This window comes from Monodon monoceros, unplaced genomic scaffold, assembly GCF_005190385.1.
Source record: "Monodon monoceros isolate NGI ecotype Baffin Bay Population unplaced genomic scaffold, NGI_Narwhal_1 Super_Scaffold_13, whole genome shotgun sequence".
Taxonomy (NCBI): domain Eukaryota; kingdom Metazoa; phylum Chordata; class Mammalia; order Artiodactyla; family Monodontidae; genus Monodon; species Monodon monoceros.
In genome coordinates this window covers 57329810-57345571 of record NW_021703769.1, presented here as the reverse complement: position 1 = coordinate 57345571, position 15762 = coordinate 57329810, and the positions used below count along the sequence as shown (strand labels likewise).

The 15762-nt window shown below is 52.5% G+C and overlaps 1 protein-coding gene across 12 annotated transcripts in view; it reads right to left on the bottom strand.

Moving 5' to 3' along the window:
* CIITA (class II major histocompatibility complex transactivator) overlaps positions 1 to 15762 on the bottom strand; it is a 50230-nt gene that overhangs the window by 4139 nt on the left and 30329 nt on the right. For 7 of the 12 annotated variants that reach the window (XM_029221689.1, XM_029221688.1, XM_029221693.1 and 4 more), the window contains 12 exons: positions 14858 to 14998; positions 14315 to 14458; positions 12992 to 13156; positions 12151 to 12219; positions 9488 to 11138; positions 8426 to 8584; positions 7672 to 7743; positions 4775 to 4855; positions 4109 to 4201; positions 2805 to 2891; positions 306 to 389; positions 45 to 128 (listed from right to left, as the gene is read on the bottom strand). In XM_029221689.1, coding sequence (XP_029077522.1) covers positions 45 to 128; positions 306 to 389; positions 2805 to 2891; positions 4109 to 4201; positions 4775 to 4855; positions 7672 to 7743; positions 8426 to 8584; positions 9488 to 11138; positions 12151 to 12219; positions 12992 to 13156; positions 14315 to 14458; positions 14858 to 14998 — 2830 coding nt within the window. Of the gene's footprint in view, positions 1 to 44; positions 161 to 305; positions 390 to 2804; positions 2892 to 4108; positions 4202 to 4774; positions 4856 to 7659; positions 7744 to 8425; positions 8585 to 9487; positions 11139 to 12150; positions 12220 to 12991; positions 13157 to 14314; positions 14459 to 14857; positions 14999 to 15762 lie in introns of those variants that run through there. The other 5 variants (XR_003793286.1, XR_003793287.1, XM_029221690.1 and 2 more) reach the window with 3 other exon arrangements.

Here is a 15762-nt window from a genome sequence, read left to right as displayed (position 1 = left end):
GCGAACCACACACTGAGCCTCCCTCCACCACTGTTGAGACTTACGCCAGCTTCTCCACGTGAGGGCACCTTCTCAGGCTGGCAGTGAGCTGCTGGGCCCCGGCAGCTGTGAACTTGTTGTACTGGACACTGGGAAGAGAAACCCATTGTGGATCCTGGCCCTGGGGACCAATAAGCCCCAGACCAAGGTCATCACCACGCTCTCGACAACCAGACCTCAGCCCAGCCCTTCCCATGATGCCAGCAGGAGACCCTGGTCCTCCCAAGTCCTGGCCCCACCCCCACTGCCCAGGTTCCCACACTCACTCCAGCACCCGGAGGGACACCATGTCTGGAAGCACGTGTGCCAGGCTCTCAGCTCCCACATCGCAGATGCAGTTATTGTACAAGCTGCCGGAGAAAGAGGTCAGGGCAGGGGCCGGGGGTGCTGGGGGGTCAGGGCTCAGGGAGAGCCACACCCAGCCAGAATTACTGCCCCATTTAACAGAGGGGGAAACTGAGGCCCAGAGAGTTGAGGCTGCTTCTCTGTGGTCACTCAGTGGGTTCAGGGAAGCAGCAGGACTAAGTGGAGGTAGCTTCCCATCTGAAACAGCCCAAGTTCAAATCCCAGCTCTGTGGCTTGCTGCCTGTCTGATCTTTGGCGAGTTACTCAGCTCCCCTGTGACTCAGTTTGCTCCTCCATAAAATGGGCATGATAGAGTAATTGTGGGGAGGAGTAAATGAGTTAATGTTGGTAAAACACCCAGAACAGGGCCTGACATGTGGAATGAACTACATGTTAACTATGGTTATTATACCTCCCAAGGGGGTTTGTGACGGTTATACAAGTTACTGTGGGGGGTGGGGCAGCATCAGGAATAGCAGGAGAGAGAGAAGCCCAGAGTCACTGGGCAGGCTCGGGTTTCTATAATATATTCAGTCACCATCAGCAGTGTCAGAAATAGCACGACACCTTCACTGGTGCCAACTTAAGCTGTATATTCATTAACGAGCGTCCTTTTAACAAGTCAGGTGCAGCCACGGTTCTAATTTCAAGGCCGTGACTTTGCCTTGACTCAGCCTCAGAGCAACACTGCAGGGCTGCATGTAAAAGCAGCAAGTCTACACTGCAGCAAAGTGGATTCAAGCTAAACTCCAGGAACCCCTGATGTCACGGGTCGGCCGGTACCAGGGCAGGAACCAGGTAGGGGTTTTACAATCCCTTCCTGGGATGGATCTTAGAACCAGGAGGCCCTTCCTCACCCACAGGAAGAGGATTCTTCCCATATTTCATTGATGCCAAGATGTACATGTTCACATTTGAAAATCATTGCGATCAGGATGTGTCTGATAATCAATGGATGTCATTTAATTAGCAGAATTTTGTCCCCTTAATGGTGTCTTACAAATGGATGGCATCTTACAGTCCATAAAATATGAGGTTCCTTTGTTTTTTGGCCATGCTGCGCAGTTTGCAGGATCTCAGTTCCCCGACCAGGGACTGAACCCAGGCCACAGCAGTGAAAGCGTGGAATCCTAACCACTAGGCCACCACCAGGCAACTCCCAATATGAGGTTTCTTAAAGTGTCAGTCAGATCACATATCACCTCCACATGCCCCACCTGCTTCTCCATTCACAATGGAAAAACCCCCAACCACTCTCCCGGCCTGCAAGGGTCTCCCTGCATGATCTGGCCTTCCCTGACCTCTCCCGCCTTATCTCCCACCCTCTGTCCCTCATTCCCTATAGCCAGACACAGAGGCCCCCCTTCTGGCCCTCAAAGACCCAACCTCATTCCCACCTCAGGGCCTTTGCCTCTACTGTTCCCTTTCCCTGGAATGCTTTTCCCTGAGAGCATCCCACAGAAGGGGGAGGGTCACCTCCTCAGGGGTCTCCTGACCTCCCTGGTGAATTCAGTACTCCCTATTGTACCCTCTGGGGCCTTTGTTAGTTTCCTCATTCCCAGCATGAATCAGCATTTTAAACATTTTGTTTATGCACGTGCTTACTTATTTATTATGCAAGGAACTTGAAAGCAAGACCCACCCTGGTTTTGTTCATAGCTGTATCTCTAGTTTCTAGCACAGGTTCTGGCCCATGGTTGATATTAGAGAATATTAGATACCCTCACAACTCTAGGGCGTGCCAATCACATGGACTACAAACTGCACAGCACACAACCTATACAGCTGCACTCAGGGACCCTGGCTGGAAGGATAATGGGCTGGAAGGACCCATTAGTCCCAGGGAACCACCAGGCACCAGGCTGGAAGTAAGCAAAAGCAAGAATGTGCTATTCCAAGGCCCGCCAGAAGGTGACAGTGTAGGCACGGAGTGATGTGTGCATGACAAGAGCCAGCCAAGGCTACCTGTGCATAGTCAGCATTCTAGAAACCACCCCGGACTCCAGAAAAGGCCCAGTCCTGCCATGCCCTGGGGAAAGAGGACCAAGATTTATTAAGCACCAGAGCCAGGCATTGCACCAAGCACTTTCCATAGGCTATTGGGATGGTACCCATTTTCCAGATGAGGAAACAGAGGCTCGAGATGAGTAAGTGATTTGCCCAGAGTGCCAGATGCCCTTCCCCAGGGGCTGCTAATCTCGTTCAGGGCGGTGGCATCACCCAACTCCAGGGGTGTGTGTTCATGTTGGATTTTAGGTCGGCGCCCCCCACTCCCTACCCCCACCAAGTTGTGCAACACTGATGTGTAGTGATTGCTTTCAGGGTCCCAGTGTTGGACCTTACAGCTGCCACCAAGGGGGTTCTCTGCCCGCCCTCCAGCCCACCAGCTCAGCACCTGACCAATAGAGGGCCCCACTCACCTCAGCCTGAGGAGGGACGCAGCCAGCAAGGGCAGGGCCTCCGCCAGCTTGCAGGCACCCAAGTCAGTGATATTGTTCTGGGACAAACTGCGGGAGTACAACAAGGGGAGGGCTCAGGGCCAAACCTGAATGCCCCTCCCCATCAGTGTCCATCACCCCAGGCTCCGGCAGGGCTGGGAACCCCTGCTTCCTCACAGGGCATCCCAGGGCAGCAAGCACAGGACATTCTACCTGGATGAGAGTCGTGGGTGCTGAACTGTGTGAGGGCGCTATGGGTAGACTTGGGCTAAATCAGTAAAATGATGCAGTCACACCCTGAGGCTGAGTGGAATGATGGGGGTGAGGATGCAGATGTAGCATCCATTCTTTTCCCTTTGGACCACTTTTCAGCACTGTCATTACATAAGGGTTTACATTATTTGTTTAATGACGTGGACTCCACGAGGTGAGGGGTCGAGTCTGTTCATTACTCTATCCCTGTGCCTACAGCCATGCCAAGCACATAGTAGGTGCTCAGAAAATATTTAAGTGGGGTAAAAAAGGAAGGAAGGAAAGGTGGGAGAGAGAGGGAAATGGAGGGAGGGAGGGAGGATGTAAGGAAGGACGAAGGGAGGGAAATCTAGCTTACTCACTCTGTTTCCTTAAACACTATAAATTACTTAATAAGTCTCAGTGTCCTACCATCAAGGAAATCCCTAAGTGAATTCTGGTCCCTAAGTGAATTCTGGTGAGTTCTGTGGCTGCCCTGATCATGGTTGTGGAGTAGAGTGCGGGTAGATTTTGATGATCCCTCTAGGTTCAGTAAAAAATCATGTTGACCCTCCTGCATCATATCCATCTGCTATTTCCCAAACCCAGAACAGTTTTTTTTTTAATAGAAATTCACTATTTTGATAATAATGTGTTACTGATAAATCCTAATCTATCTCTCCTGTCTCACCTCCCCAGTCTTTCTCTCACTAAACATTGCTCACAGTCATTACTGTACACTTCATAATTATGGATGCTTGTTTGCTTGTTTACTGCGTCTCCTCCCTAGAAGATCCCTGAGGTCAGGGGCTTTGCTTTGTTTAAAGCTGGTTCTCCAGGGCCTTGAATGGTGTCTGTACACAGTAATGCTTCTTACGTATTTGTTGATTAAATGAATAAATGATTGGTTGAATGGCTGATTAAAGAAATGATTGAATGAATGAATGGGTGGATGATTAAACAAATGCACGATTGAATGGATGAGTGAATGAAAGAATAAAAAAGCTGGACTTTGGGGACAAATGCAGCAGGAAGGGCCAGCCCAGCGCACTCACTTGAGCGTCTCCAGGGCCTTCAGCTGAGGGAAGATGGCCGAGAGCTGGGCAACACCCTCATCCCCGATCTTGTTCTCACTCAGCGAGTCCAGGCTGCAGATGGAATTAGATTGGGGCCATCAGCCAGCACCCTGGAGGCCACCCGATTCTTCCCCACCCTCCAACCCAGCAGTGGCTTCCTCCCATGCTCCCACCCCTGGACACACCATGGCCAGATGCAGCTGCAACTCCGAGCATTTGAGAGCAAATCTTCATCACCTGGGACTGCCAGGCCAACAAGTGGACAGGGCCCTAACTACCCATGGACCCGAATCACTCTTTTCCTTCCTGGCAGCCCCATGAGCTGGAGCAACTTCCTTAACCTCTAGAGACCTCAGGTGTACAATGGGATCATGTTCCCCGACCCTGCCTCCCCATGGGATTGCTGGGAGCAGCACATGAGGGGAAAAGAGTTTCGAAGATCTTGAAAGGATTCAACCTATTTTTATTGTTGGGGATTTCCTTCTGCCATCGCTTCCCTGCAGTGGGGGCATCTGGTCACTCACACCAGCCACACTGAGGAAGCAGCAGGACACAGAGAGAGAGAGAGAAAGGGACAAACAAGGCCAGGGTTTGGGGTTGTCAAAGCCCAGTGTCTCCAGGAGGGATTCCGGGGTCTATACTCACTCCAGATGCTGAAGGGAAGAAAAGGCCTCAAGGATCTTCACCAGTTTGGGAAAAGCCTGAGGGCCCAAGATGGGGCCCAGCCTAGAAGGCAAAGAGCAGAGTTAAGACCCTGAAGCAGTCATGGCCCCTCTACTGGACCCCACAGAAGGCAGGCCCATCTGAGGCCTTAACTACCCCCAGCTCCACCTGGTGGGACCCCAATCCCTTCTGCTTCAGGCACATTTCACAAAGCCCACTCAAGAGGCCATCTGGGCTCCCAGCTGGGGGCTCCCCATCTTTCATCTCTGAGTGGGGAGCCAGTTCTTACTCCTGCTGACATCCACATGCACCCTTCTCCCACCCTGGCCTGGGGAAGTGGTTCCCAAATGCTGGCCTGAGGACCACCACCAGTGATGAGAAAGATGGTTTACTTATTTGCCATTGCTTTTTAACAACAAATAGAACCATTTCTTGAGCACTTTTTATGTGCCAGGAACACACTGGGCCCATCACTCAGATCAGACCTCATTTAATCCTCACAATGACTCTGAGCTAAGAGCACTTCATATCCCCATTTTACAGATGGGGAAACTGAGGCACAGAGAGGTTAATGAACTCATACAAGGTCACACAGCCTGGATGGACATTTAGGCCAGATTTTGAGAGAATGAGAAAAATAAAGACAACAGAGGGCTATTTTTTTTTTCTTTTCTTTGTTCCTTTTTTTTTTTTTTTTCTTAATTTTTGGCCATGCCACGCAGCATGTGAGATTTTAGTTCCCCGACCAGGGATCGAACCCACAGCCCCTGCCTTGGAAGTACAGAGTCTTAACCACTGGACCGCCAGGGAAGTCCCTGTTTTTAAAATATGGTTAAGTGTACTCAGTGTAAAGAACAGTCTTTTATTCTGAAATTATATCCTTTGAACTTTTTTGACATTAAAATGTTCATTTTTAATAAAATTATGGTGTCAGCAGCAGTTATTTCACTTGTTTGAATGAACATATTTGATACAAATTAAAAGATGGTAACTGCACATAGTCACTGAAATTCACTCTGAAATATTCTCAGTCTTTGAAACCCCAAAGTCTGGGAACTACTAGCCTCAATGAAAGGTCACAGGATGGGAATCCGTAATCTGATTTGAATCTGGGCTCTACCACTTAGCTTCTGTGGGGCTTTTTGGGCAAATCCCTTAACCTCTGAGTCTCAGTCTTCTCAAATTTAGCCCCAATCTTAGGAGGTTCTTGGAAAGATTAAGGAATTCATTTATCAAATATTGATTGCTTGCCTACTGTGTGCCAGGCCCAGCAAGCCTGTCACGCAGACAGCCATGAACAAAACAGACAAAAATCATTGCCCTCGTGGAGCTGACATTCCAGGGGGCAAGACAGATAATCAAAGAAATTGGTAAACTGTCTGGTGTGGGAGATAATTGATACAGAGAAAAGCACAGTGTGAGCAGGGCAGAACTGTAGTTTTAAATACAGGAGTCAGAAAAGGCCTCTCTCACTGAAAACTAGAAGAAAGTGAGGGCGTGGGCCATGCTGATACCTGGGGAAGAGTGTCCTGGGTGGAAGGCACAGCCAGTGCAAAGGCCCAGGGGTCGGACCATGCCTAGTGAGGTTGAAAACCATTAAGAGGACCCACGTGGCTGGAAAGAGTGCAGGAGGCGAGGGTGAAGAGGTAAATGGGGGCTGAATCAGGGGAGAATCGTCCACCAGCAGAGCCCCTGCAGGGTTCTGAGCGGCTGAGGGGCCTAATCTGCACATGAGATCTACAGGGTGCCCGGCATGGTGGCTGCCAGTCTCACGCCCAAAATAGTCCTTTCCTTCCTTCCTTCTTTCCTCAGAACTTTCTCAGGGCTTCTGGCCTGCAGGTGGCTACTCTCCGGGTTCTGGGCTGTTCTACCCCACGGCTGCTGTTCCCCAGAGCACAGTTCCGACCTTGAATTAGGGGCTTTTTAAGCTAAAAATAATTCAAAGCCAGAAGGGGCCCTTGGTGATTGTTTTCATACAGTTCCTCTTTTCAGCAATATTTTTCACCTCTGCACAAATTTGGCCTCTTGTCGCTGTTCAAAAGAAGAAACGCTTGGCTTTTTCTGGGGCACAGGGGGAGCTGTGATCAGGAAGAGCAGACAGCTTGTGGGTGACCAGCTGGGGACCTTGGACAAGTTACTTAACCTCACTAGGCCTCAGTTTCCTCATGTGTAAAATGGGGATGATAACGACTATCTCCCAGAGTGGCTCTTGAAATTAATAAGATTATGGCACTGAGAACACTGTAGTTGTTTAATAATTCCTTCTTAATCGTTGGATGATTTTAGATCCCTAACAAGGACCTACCATGAATTTAACTTTTTTGTTTGTTGGAGCAACAGCCAGGCTGACCTGACATTTGTGACTTTGGACAAACAATTTACACTCTCAAGGCCTCAGTGTCTGCTTCTGTGCAGTGGGGAGATAATATCTCCACCCAGCATGGTCCATTCCTATTTCTTTGTCAAGCTTCAGTGCTTCAGTCTCCTCTTCCAGGAAGTCATCTTGACCTCCCCTAAGTCTTCACGCTCACAGCCCTTGAGTTTCTGGCCACTAATCACAGCAAGTGGTAATTGTCTATTTACACTGGACAGCAAGCTCATTGAGAACAGTGGCCTCGGTCATATGAGTAGGTCTGTCGAATGAGTGGATGCGAATGAGTATGTTCACCAGCAAATGGGCAAGTTAGCTTCACCCCCGAGAACCTCCAGGACTAGCCCAGACCGGCCATGCCCCAGCTGCTGGAAGCTGGTTTCCAGAGTGGTGGGGCAAGAGAGTAAGAATGATTCTGAGGACCCATCTCCATTCTGGTGGCACAAGCCCAGCTAATGCCAGAGGAGAAACCTCGTGGGGACCCGAGACAATTTACCCCTTTGCTTACGCAAACTCCAGCTTCTTTAAGTCTCGGATGGCAGGGAGTTCCCCAGGCGTGTCTTCAGAGGAACTTCTTGTCCTGGAGAGAACGGGCAATGTTAGGGAAGAGCTGGCTCCTCACCTGTCATGGAGTCCCCTCCTAGGGGGGACGCCTGCCCCAGTGCCCAAAATTCCCCAGAAGGACTGCCTTCCTTGGGCTACTGTTGTCCCCTTGTTAAAAAGAAAAACCTCAGGACAGGATATTATTAAGGCATTACTGTGTGTTTCACGGAAAAGAGCCTTAGAGGAGGCATTACCCACACCCATCCCAGACAGCGCATAGTAGGTGCTCAAACAATGTATGATGAAGGAATGAGGGAAAGACAGTTGCTCTGTGGTCACGTTTCCTCTGCCCTTTGAACCTTAGACCTCTGCCATCTAGAAAATGGGAATGATACTGGTCCTGGCTGCCTCGAAAGGTGGCCATAGGTGTCATTTGTGTTACTAGATACAGAAGGCAGCTTATGAACTCTTAGCAGGAGAGAATATCTCCTTGGCTTTAGCTGAGAAAGAATTGGGTACATGATGGCAAGTTCTGAAGTGGACAGAGTGATAAATCTTAGGGACTCTGCCTGGGTGGTGACTGCAGTGAGAGATTTTGGATGGTCATTGGCTGGCGGGGAGCAGGGGAGGTCCCCCCAAAAGAGGAAGAATTGTTAATAGCAAACTTAATATTAAGTCCTGCATGGTCTGGACCAACTCCCATGCCCTTTCCCTCTCACCTCTGGATCTGCACGAGGTTGCCCAGGTCTTCCACATCCTTCATGGATTCAGCCTTGAAAGGCTCAATGGTGAACTTCTCCTTCACTGCTCGGAGTAACTTGGCCTCCCCATGCTGCTGTAGGGACTCCCACAGCTCCACTGTGTCACTCAAGGCAGCCCTGTGGAGGAAGGGCTTCAGACCCAGTCATGGTGACTGAGCTAGACCATAATGTGGGGGGTGGGGGAGTGGCGGCTCCATGAAGGGACCTCCTACCTATTCAGATATTTTCCTTCCTCAACTTAACCCCTGCTTCCTCTAGAAAGTTTTCCGTGACCACTCAAGCCCTTATCAATTCCTCCTTTTTCTCAACTCTCCCAGTGGTTTTATTTCCCTTTTTGCTTTGGCTACCAGGAAGCTCAGTGCTAAATTCTCAGTTGAACCACTACAATGGTGTAGACCTTACAGCTTGGGTACAGTATGCTTAGGGGGAAGGTGGCAGAGATTCTCTGGAGATTAGGCTTAAATGATCAAACAGATCACTGAAGGATTTAGATTCCTTAATTTAAATTAAGGAACTTTGACTTCATCCTGAGGGAGGTGGGGTGCCTCTGAAAGATTGTAAGGAAGGATGGAATATGATCAGATGCAATTTCTAGGGAGATGTGTGCTGATGGTTGAATATAAAGTGGCGTGGAAGAGGAGAATGGAGGCAGGGAGGTCAGGGGAGGCTATGGCTTTAATCTAACCATGACAAAACGGTGGCTTGATCAGGGGATGGAGAAAAGAAAACAAATTCAAACCCAGGTCAGTCTTAGATTCTAGACGTGGCCCAGCGCCTGTCATAAGGCCAGCCTTCTAATAATGGTTGAAAGAATGATGCTGGCTGTGTGACCTTGGGCAAGCTACCGTACCCCTCTGAGCCTTGGCTTCCTCATCTTAAAAAAGGATAGAATCACTTCTGCCCCCATCTGGCTGCCATTCATGCTAAATGAGACCCCACAGAGTCAGCACTGGGCACAGCACCAAGACCGCTGTAGGTGCCCAAGGCAAAGAAGCCCACTCTCCTGCCCCCGGCCCCCACCTGAAATGGGTGACACAGCTGAGTCCCACGAGGCTCCCCAGTCCAGAGGGGTCAACGCCAGTGCTGCGGAGGTCCAGGGAGAAGTCTCGGCCCGCCGCCTCCAAGGCGCTGCCCAGCACATGGGTGTCGGGAGGTGTGAGCCGGGTGCCCAGGAACGAGAGGTGGGCCGGGAGCCCCTGCAGCACATGCTGCCAAAGCCCAGCATCCAGCGCCTCGTGGGCGCAGTGCAGCAGCTCCAGCAGCCGCCCCGCCTTCAGCGTCCCAGGCTGCAGCCGCTTCAGGTACCTGGTGAGCACCTTCTGCTTCCTGTCCGCTGCGGTGGAGCCCGCCAGCCCTGCCAGGGCTCCCAGGCAGCAGGCACGAGGCTGGAAGACCAGCCCGACCAGAAAGCGCGGCACGCCCTCCAGCCAGTTGTCATAGGGCCTCTTCTTCCTCGGGGTCAATGCCAAATACTGCGGCAGCTCCTTGTCCTTGATTTCGCTGCTCAGAGCCAGCCACACGGCCCCCAGGAAGCATTGCAGGAGGAAGCTGGAGAAGGCCAGCTTGGTCTCCAGGGCCCCCGGGGTGGGCTGCACCAAGCCTTGGGCCACAGCCCAGACCCTCACCTCGGCCGATGGGAACTGGCCCTCCCGCAGGCTGCTCTGGTGACCGCGGCCCAGCTCCCAGGCCAGCCTGGCCAGTCCCACCAGGGCCCCTGGGGGGCTGTCACGGGCTCCTGGGCCTAGTAAGCCAACATAGAGGCCCGTGAGCGTGGAAGGCAGCTGGGCCTCATCACCTAGCTCCAGGAGGGCCTCCAAGAGCTGGCACACGGCCCGGCACACAGTGGGGCTATGGCTGTGACTCAGGAGAAATGGCTGGGACTGGAGGAGCGCCAGGGCTCTCTTTTGGTGCTCGGTGGTCCCCGAACACTCAAAGTAGCGCATCACATAGGTCTCGGCCTGCTGGGCGGAGAAGCCGGCCACTTCGAACAGAGCGTCGGCCTTGCTCAGGCTCTGGGCCAGGCGGCCCCGGGGCCGGGCTGCAAGCAGCAGGGTGCAGCCGCTCAGCAGCTTGCGCTGGAAGAGGCCTGCCAGCAGCCCCCGGAGGGAGCGGGCTTCTGCTGAAATGGGTCCGCCCGTGCTGTGCAGGAAGCCGTCTTGGGCTTCGAGCTCCTCGAAGGCATCCAGGATGAGCAGAATGCGGTCCGGCCTCCTCAAGATGTAACTGAAGACCTCGTCGTCCACTGACAGTGGCTGTGAACCCAGGGAGAAGAGCAGATCCTGCAGGCGGTAGGTGTCCCCCGGACGGTCCAAACAGTGGCAGGGGATGCAGAAGATAAAGTCGTACTGTGGCAGCTGGCCGCAGGCCCAGGCCCAGCTCACGGCCTGGACCCAGTGACTCTTCCCCTGTCCTGCTTTGCCCAGCACGGCGATCACCTGCGTCTCACGTGGCCGCCGGTGGTTGCTAGAGGCCAGCAGCACCTCGCCCAGACTTCCTCGGGCCGGCTGCCGCTCTGCCCAGTCCAGGGTGGTCAGCTCTCTGTCCTGGCTTTTGCCGCCGCTCCTCTCCAGCCTTACCCTCACCAGGTCCACCTCCACCAGGATGCCTTCTGGGCCTGCGGGCTTAGCCTGGTACTTGTTCCGTAGCGAGCAGTAGAATTGTTCCACACTCTCTGCACATGTCAAAGGGTGTGGGGTGGGGGAGAGGAGGATGCTAGTGGCAGGACTGGCCACTGTGAGGGCAGCAGAGTGGCCAGCCCGGCCACCATCAGTAGCTTGTTCACGCATTCGTCAAAGTCTTCCCCAACTGCCTTCTTGATTAGCTGCCTCCTTCAATTACCCAGACACTCATTCATTCATTCCTACACCCATTCATTCACTCATCTTCTCACTTGATTATCTGTCCACTCTTTCATTTACTCACTAACCTTCTTCTTTTGTTCACTGACCACAGGGAGGTCATGGTGGGGTTGGTGGTGTTAAGAGTTAAGATAGTGGAATCCAGGTTTCTGGTTCAAGTTCCAGCTCCACCACTTATTACTGTTACGTTGAGCATGTGATATACCCCACTAGCCCTCAGTTTCCTCATTTGTAAAATGGGGATCATACTGGGGTTGTTTATGACTTTGTTTGTTTGTTTTGGCCACAAACAATCCCGGGAGGCATGCGGGATCTTAGTTCCCTAAGCAGTGATTAAACCCGCACCCCCTGCAATGGAAGCGCAGAGTCTTAACCACCGGACCACCAGGGAAGTCCCTGTTTACAACTTTAGTGATTGACTACATCTCATGTGCCTGGAAGTGTACCTGGAACAGAGTCAGACTCAGTCGTCTGGCCGTTCTCTCAGCTGCCCTTTCATTCCCACCTTCCATCTCTCCCACACCCATCATCCACTCCTGCCTTCACCCACTCTCCCAATCACCCACCCTTCCCTGTTTCATTCTCTCAGCCTCACAAACAAGACGTCAACACCTAGCATGGGCTTACGAGGGGCAGGTCCTCAGTAAATGTTGCTCTAAGTGTAGGTATAACTGGCGGAATGAATGCTGAGATGGCGGGATCAAATGAGCAAGTGAATGAATGAATGAATGAATGAGCCAACAAGTGAGGGATTGAATAAATGTTGGGTGAATGAGTGACAGGAAGCCTCCAGCACCCAGGCAGAGGGACCCTGCCACCACTCACCAGGCCACTTGGGAAGCTTGCTGGATGCCTCGTGAGCTGCTGGGCATTGGGTGGTGGACATCTCATCCTCTGGAGGGGAAGAAGCCAGTGTCAGAGTTAGGGTGAGGGGCGCCCCAGGGACCTCCCTCCCTCTGGGGCATCAGTCCTCTGAGTATCGCAAGGTCAGAGCTGACGTGGGCTGAGTCTCCGCAAGATGGAGGTTACCAGGTGGTGACCCGAGGCTGTATCCTGCTCAAAGATGCCTTTTTTTGGCCAGCTGTACTTTTAAAATTTTCACCAGTGTTTTAAAAATCACAATATCTATGTTAAAATCAAGATCTCCAGGGCTTCCTTGGTGGTGCAGTGGTTGAGAGTCCGCCTGCCGTTGCAGGGGACACGGGTTCGTGCCCCGGTCCGGGAGGATCCCACATGCAGCGGAGCGGCTGGGCCCGTGAGCCATGGCCGCTGGGCCTGCGCGTCCGGAGCCTGTGCTCCGCAACAGGAGAGGCCACGACAGTGAGAGGCCCGCGTACCGCAAAAAAAAAAAAAATCAAGATCTCCAGATTCTGCTGACAATTCAGAAGATCTGGCTGCATTGAGCCTGTTTTCCTGCCATGTAACAAGATGGTGAAGGCTGGTGGCCCTGTTTAGGTTTGGCATGGATTCTCCAATTGTTCCCCTCACCAACCCTCCCATGTATCCCCCCTCCCTGGAGACCCTCCCTGCCCTGTTTTACACAAAAACACAACTTGCCCGTGTCTGCAGGCAGCTCTGTTTGTGGACCTCATTGTCTGAGGCAATCCCTTCCCCCAGGGCCTCAGTTCTGCTTCCAGTAACTCTCACAGGTCCTGCTGATTCTTACCTGTTAGGTTTGTACGGGAGGTCAGGGCTGGTTCAGGCATGCTGGGGAGGTCAGCTGCCGATGGGGCAAAGGGGCTGGTGGAGCCGGGCCGGTCTGGGGACTTCGGGAGGCTGTGGACAGCTGTGCTGCTGGAGGCGGGTGTTTGGCTGGCCTGGGGCATCTCACCTACATGGGGAGGGCAAGGAGTTCAGAAACAACAAGGAGCCCAATTGGGTCACCCCCTTCCCAAATCAGGCTGTAGGGCTGGGAGTCTGGGGAAAGGTGAGGGGAACTTCCAGAGGAAGAAATTTCAGGCCGAAGTTGAGGAAAGAGCTCTGGAGTTACAACTAGGCTCCCAGAGCCTTGGTTTTCCCATCTGTGAAATGGACACAATCAGCTCATAGGGAGCTTAGGGCAAGTGCTATACAGCACTTTTCCCACTCTGTGGTCAGTACTCATTTTCCTGGATGCCCAGAACACCCTCTTGCTCCTGGGGCACCAATGCATTATACAAAAACTGGCATGCAACCTTCAAAAGATGCTCTTGAATTGAGTGGAAGTATCCCCCTTAGCCTCATTCTCTCTCCCATCCCTTAGAGACCAACATGCCTTCCCTTGGACAATTCACAACCTTTCAATGTGGCAGGTCAGCAGGGACCATTTTACTGACCTGGAAACAAGGCAATTCAGAGAAAGCTATGCAAGGATGCATACCAAACTGTTCACAATGGTATACTAAAAGAGTGAGGGAGAGACTCAGTAACTCTTGTAAGTACCTCTTATTGCTTGGTTTGTTAATGAGCATGCATTGATGTTGTGCTTTTATTTTAGGTTTTCTTTTTTGATGTGGACCATTTTTAAGGTCTTTATTGAATTTGTTACAGTATTGCTTCTGGTTTTGTTTTGGTTGTTTGGCCATGAGGCATGTGGGATATTAGCTCTGAGACCAGGGATCGAACACACACCCCCTGCACTGGAAGGCAAAGTCTTAACCACTGGACTGCCAGGAAAGTCCCGATGCTGTGATTTTAAAATATAATAAAGTTTAATTTTTTTTGATAAAAAAGGAGAAACTAAGGCTTACTCAGGGAAAGTGACCCAAAAAATGCCACTTAGCCACTTGGTGTATCACTCACCCAGACCACGTTGGGGAGCTCTGCTCCTCCGCTTTGATTTTTGGGAAATGGGAACAGAGATGGGTGTTCTGGGGAAGGAGGATCATGAGAAGGTGCTAGGCTAAAACTGCCAAATATCTGGGACAGGGGTGGGGTGGAGGGGGGATGGGATCAGGGAGTAGTCAGGTCACAGGCAGAGGGGGTGGGGAGCCCGGCCTCGCATACTCACCTTGGTAGATGAGTATACTGGAGACCCCTGTCCCAGCCCCTGAGATTTGCCAGAGCCCCTGGGGCAGAGTGGAGAGAGTGGGGATGATCTGGATGGGTCCAGCAGGGAGACTCAGGCAGCTCAACAAGGAACTGGAAGGGGGCACTGCAAGAGACAAAGGCGGTGAGGTGGGATTCTCCATTAACATCTTAATTAACAGCTGACTCCCTTCTAAAGGGCTCCAGTCTTCCAGAGAGCCGCAGCTGTGTCTGCTTGCCTGTGGTGGTGTTGCTGGCACAGAGAGGGTGCTCAGTTCCCAGTTGATGAAAGCATAGGGCTGGCGGGTGAATTCCCTAATTGGCGGGGATTCCCTGCTGTGTCTCCTAGGAATGTGTTTCCTTCCAGGGCATGTTTTCTGGCACAGACTGGGTTGATGGGGACATTGAGGATGGCATTGGCTGGGACAGAAGTGGGGGACACTAGTAGGGGGAGGAATTCCTGTCCCTGGTGGCTCCTGCCTCTGGGGAGTGGGGAAGCCCACCCTCTCCAAGCCCCCTAACATACCGGTGTCCTTCAGCTGGGTCTGGCTGGATGCTGGCTCCTTGTTGAACAGAGCAGGTGGTGACCGGCAGGGCTGAGCTGAAGAGTCACTCACTAGCCCCACCAGGAAAGCACCAGTCACCACGGGCATGGCTAGGGGCTCAGCTGTGAGGAAGGGCCAATGTTAGAGGCTGGGTGAGATCTGGGTGGGTGCTTGCAGGGGCCTTCCCAGGGTAGGGAGCGCTCTGGGAGCAGATCTCTACTGGCAGTGGAAGGAAACTCCTGTCCTCTTCTCTGCCCTGGGTGAAGCTGGTTTTATCAGCGACTGCTCTGTGTCAGGCAGCCCTCTACCCCCAGCCTCCTCTTTGTGACTGGGCCCTGAGAGCTTCCTGCCATGGAGAGCTAGGGGTGGGATAGACCTATGAATAGGCTGTTAGCCCAGGCCCCTACCAGCTTCTACAGCTGGTCACTGAGCCCCCGGCCCCCTAAGAGGCCCCAAGCACTGCCCATCAGACTGGGGCAGGAGTTTATCTCCTCCATTTAATTGGGAGCCCTAGGAGGGTGGAGGCTTGCCTCCCCCATCAGATTGGGAGCTCCCTGAAGACAGAGACTATTCCTCCATCATCCTGGGGTCTTCGTGGACAAGGTCCCTGTCTTCTCCATCAGATTAGAACTTTCTGAGGGCAGGGACCAGGCTTCCTCCATCGGACTATGGGGCTTTCATTCCTCAGTCTGTCCCCGCAGAGGGGCTGGTTGCCCAACCTTTGCGATAACAACTGAGTGGGAGGGGAGCGGGACTGATGTGTATGTGGGAAGAGGCTCACTGAGGCATGGGGGCTCTACGGAGGGTGGGAGGGCGCTGGGTCACTAGCTGATCCGAGGTGACTCTGCACTCTGAAAGGAGACATGTGGCCTGGAGGGGCAGTGGA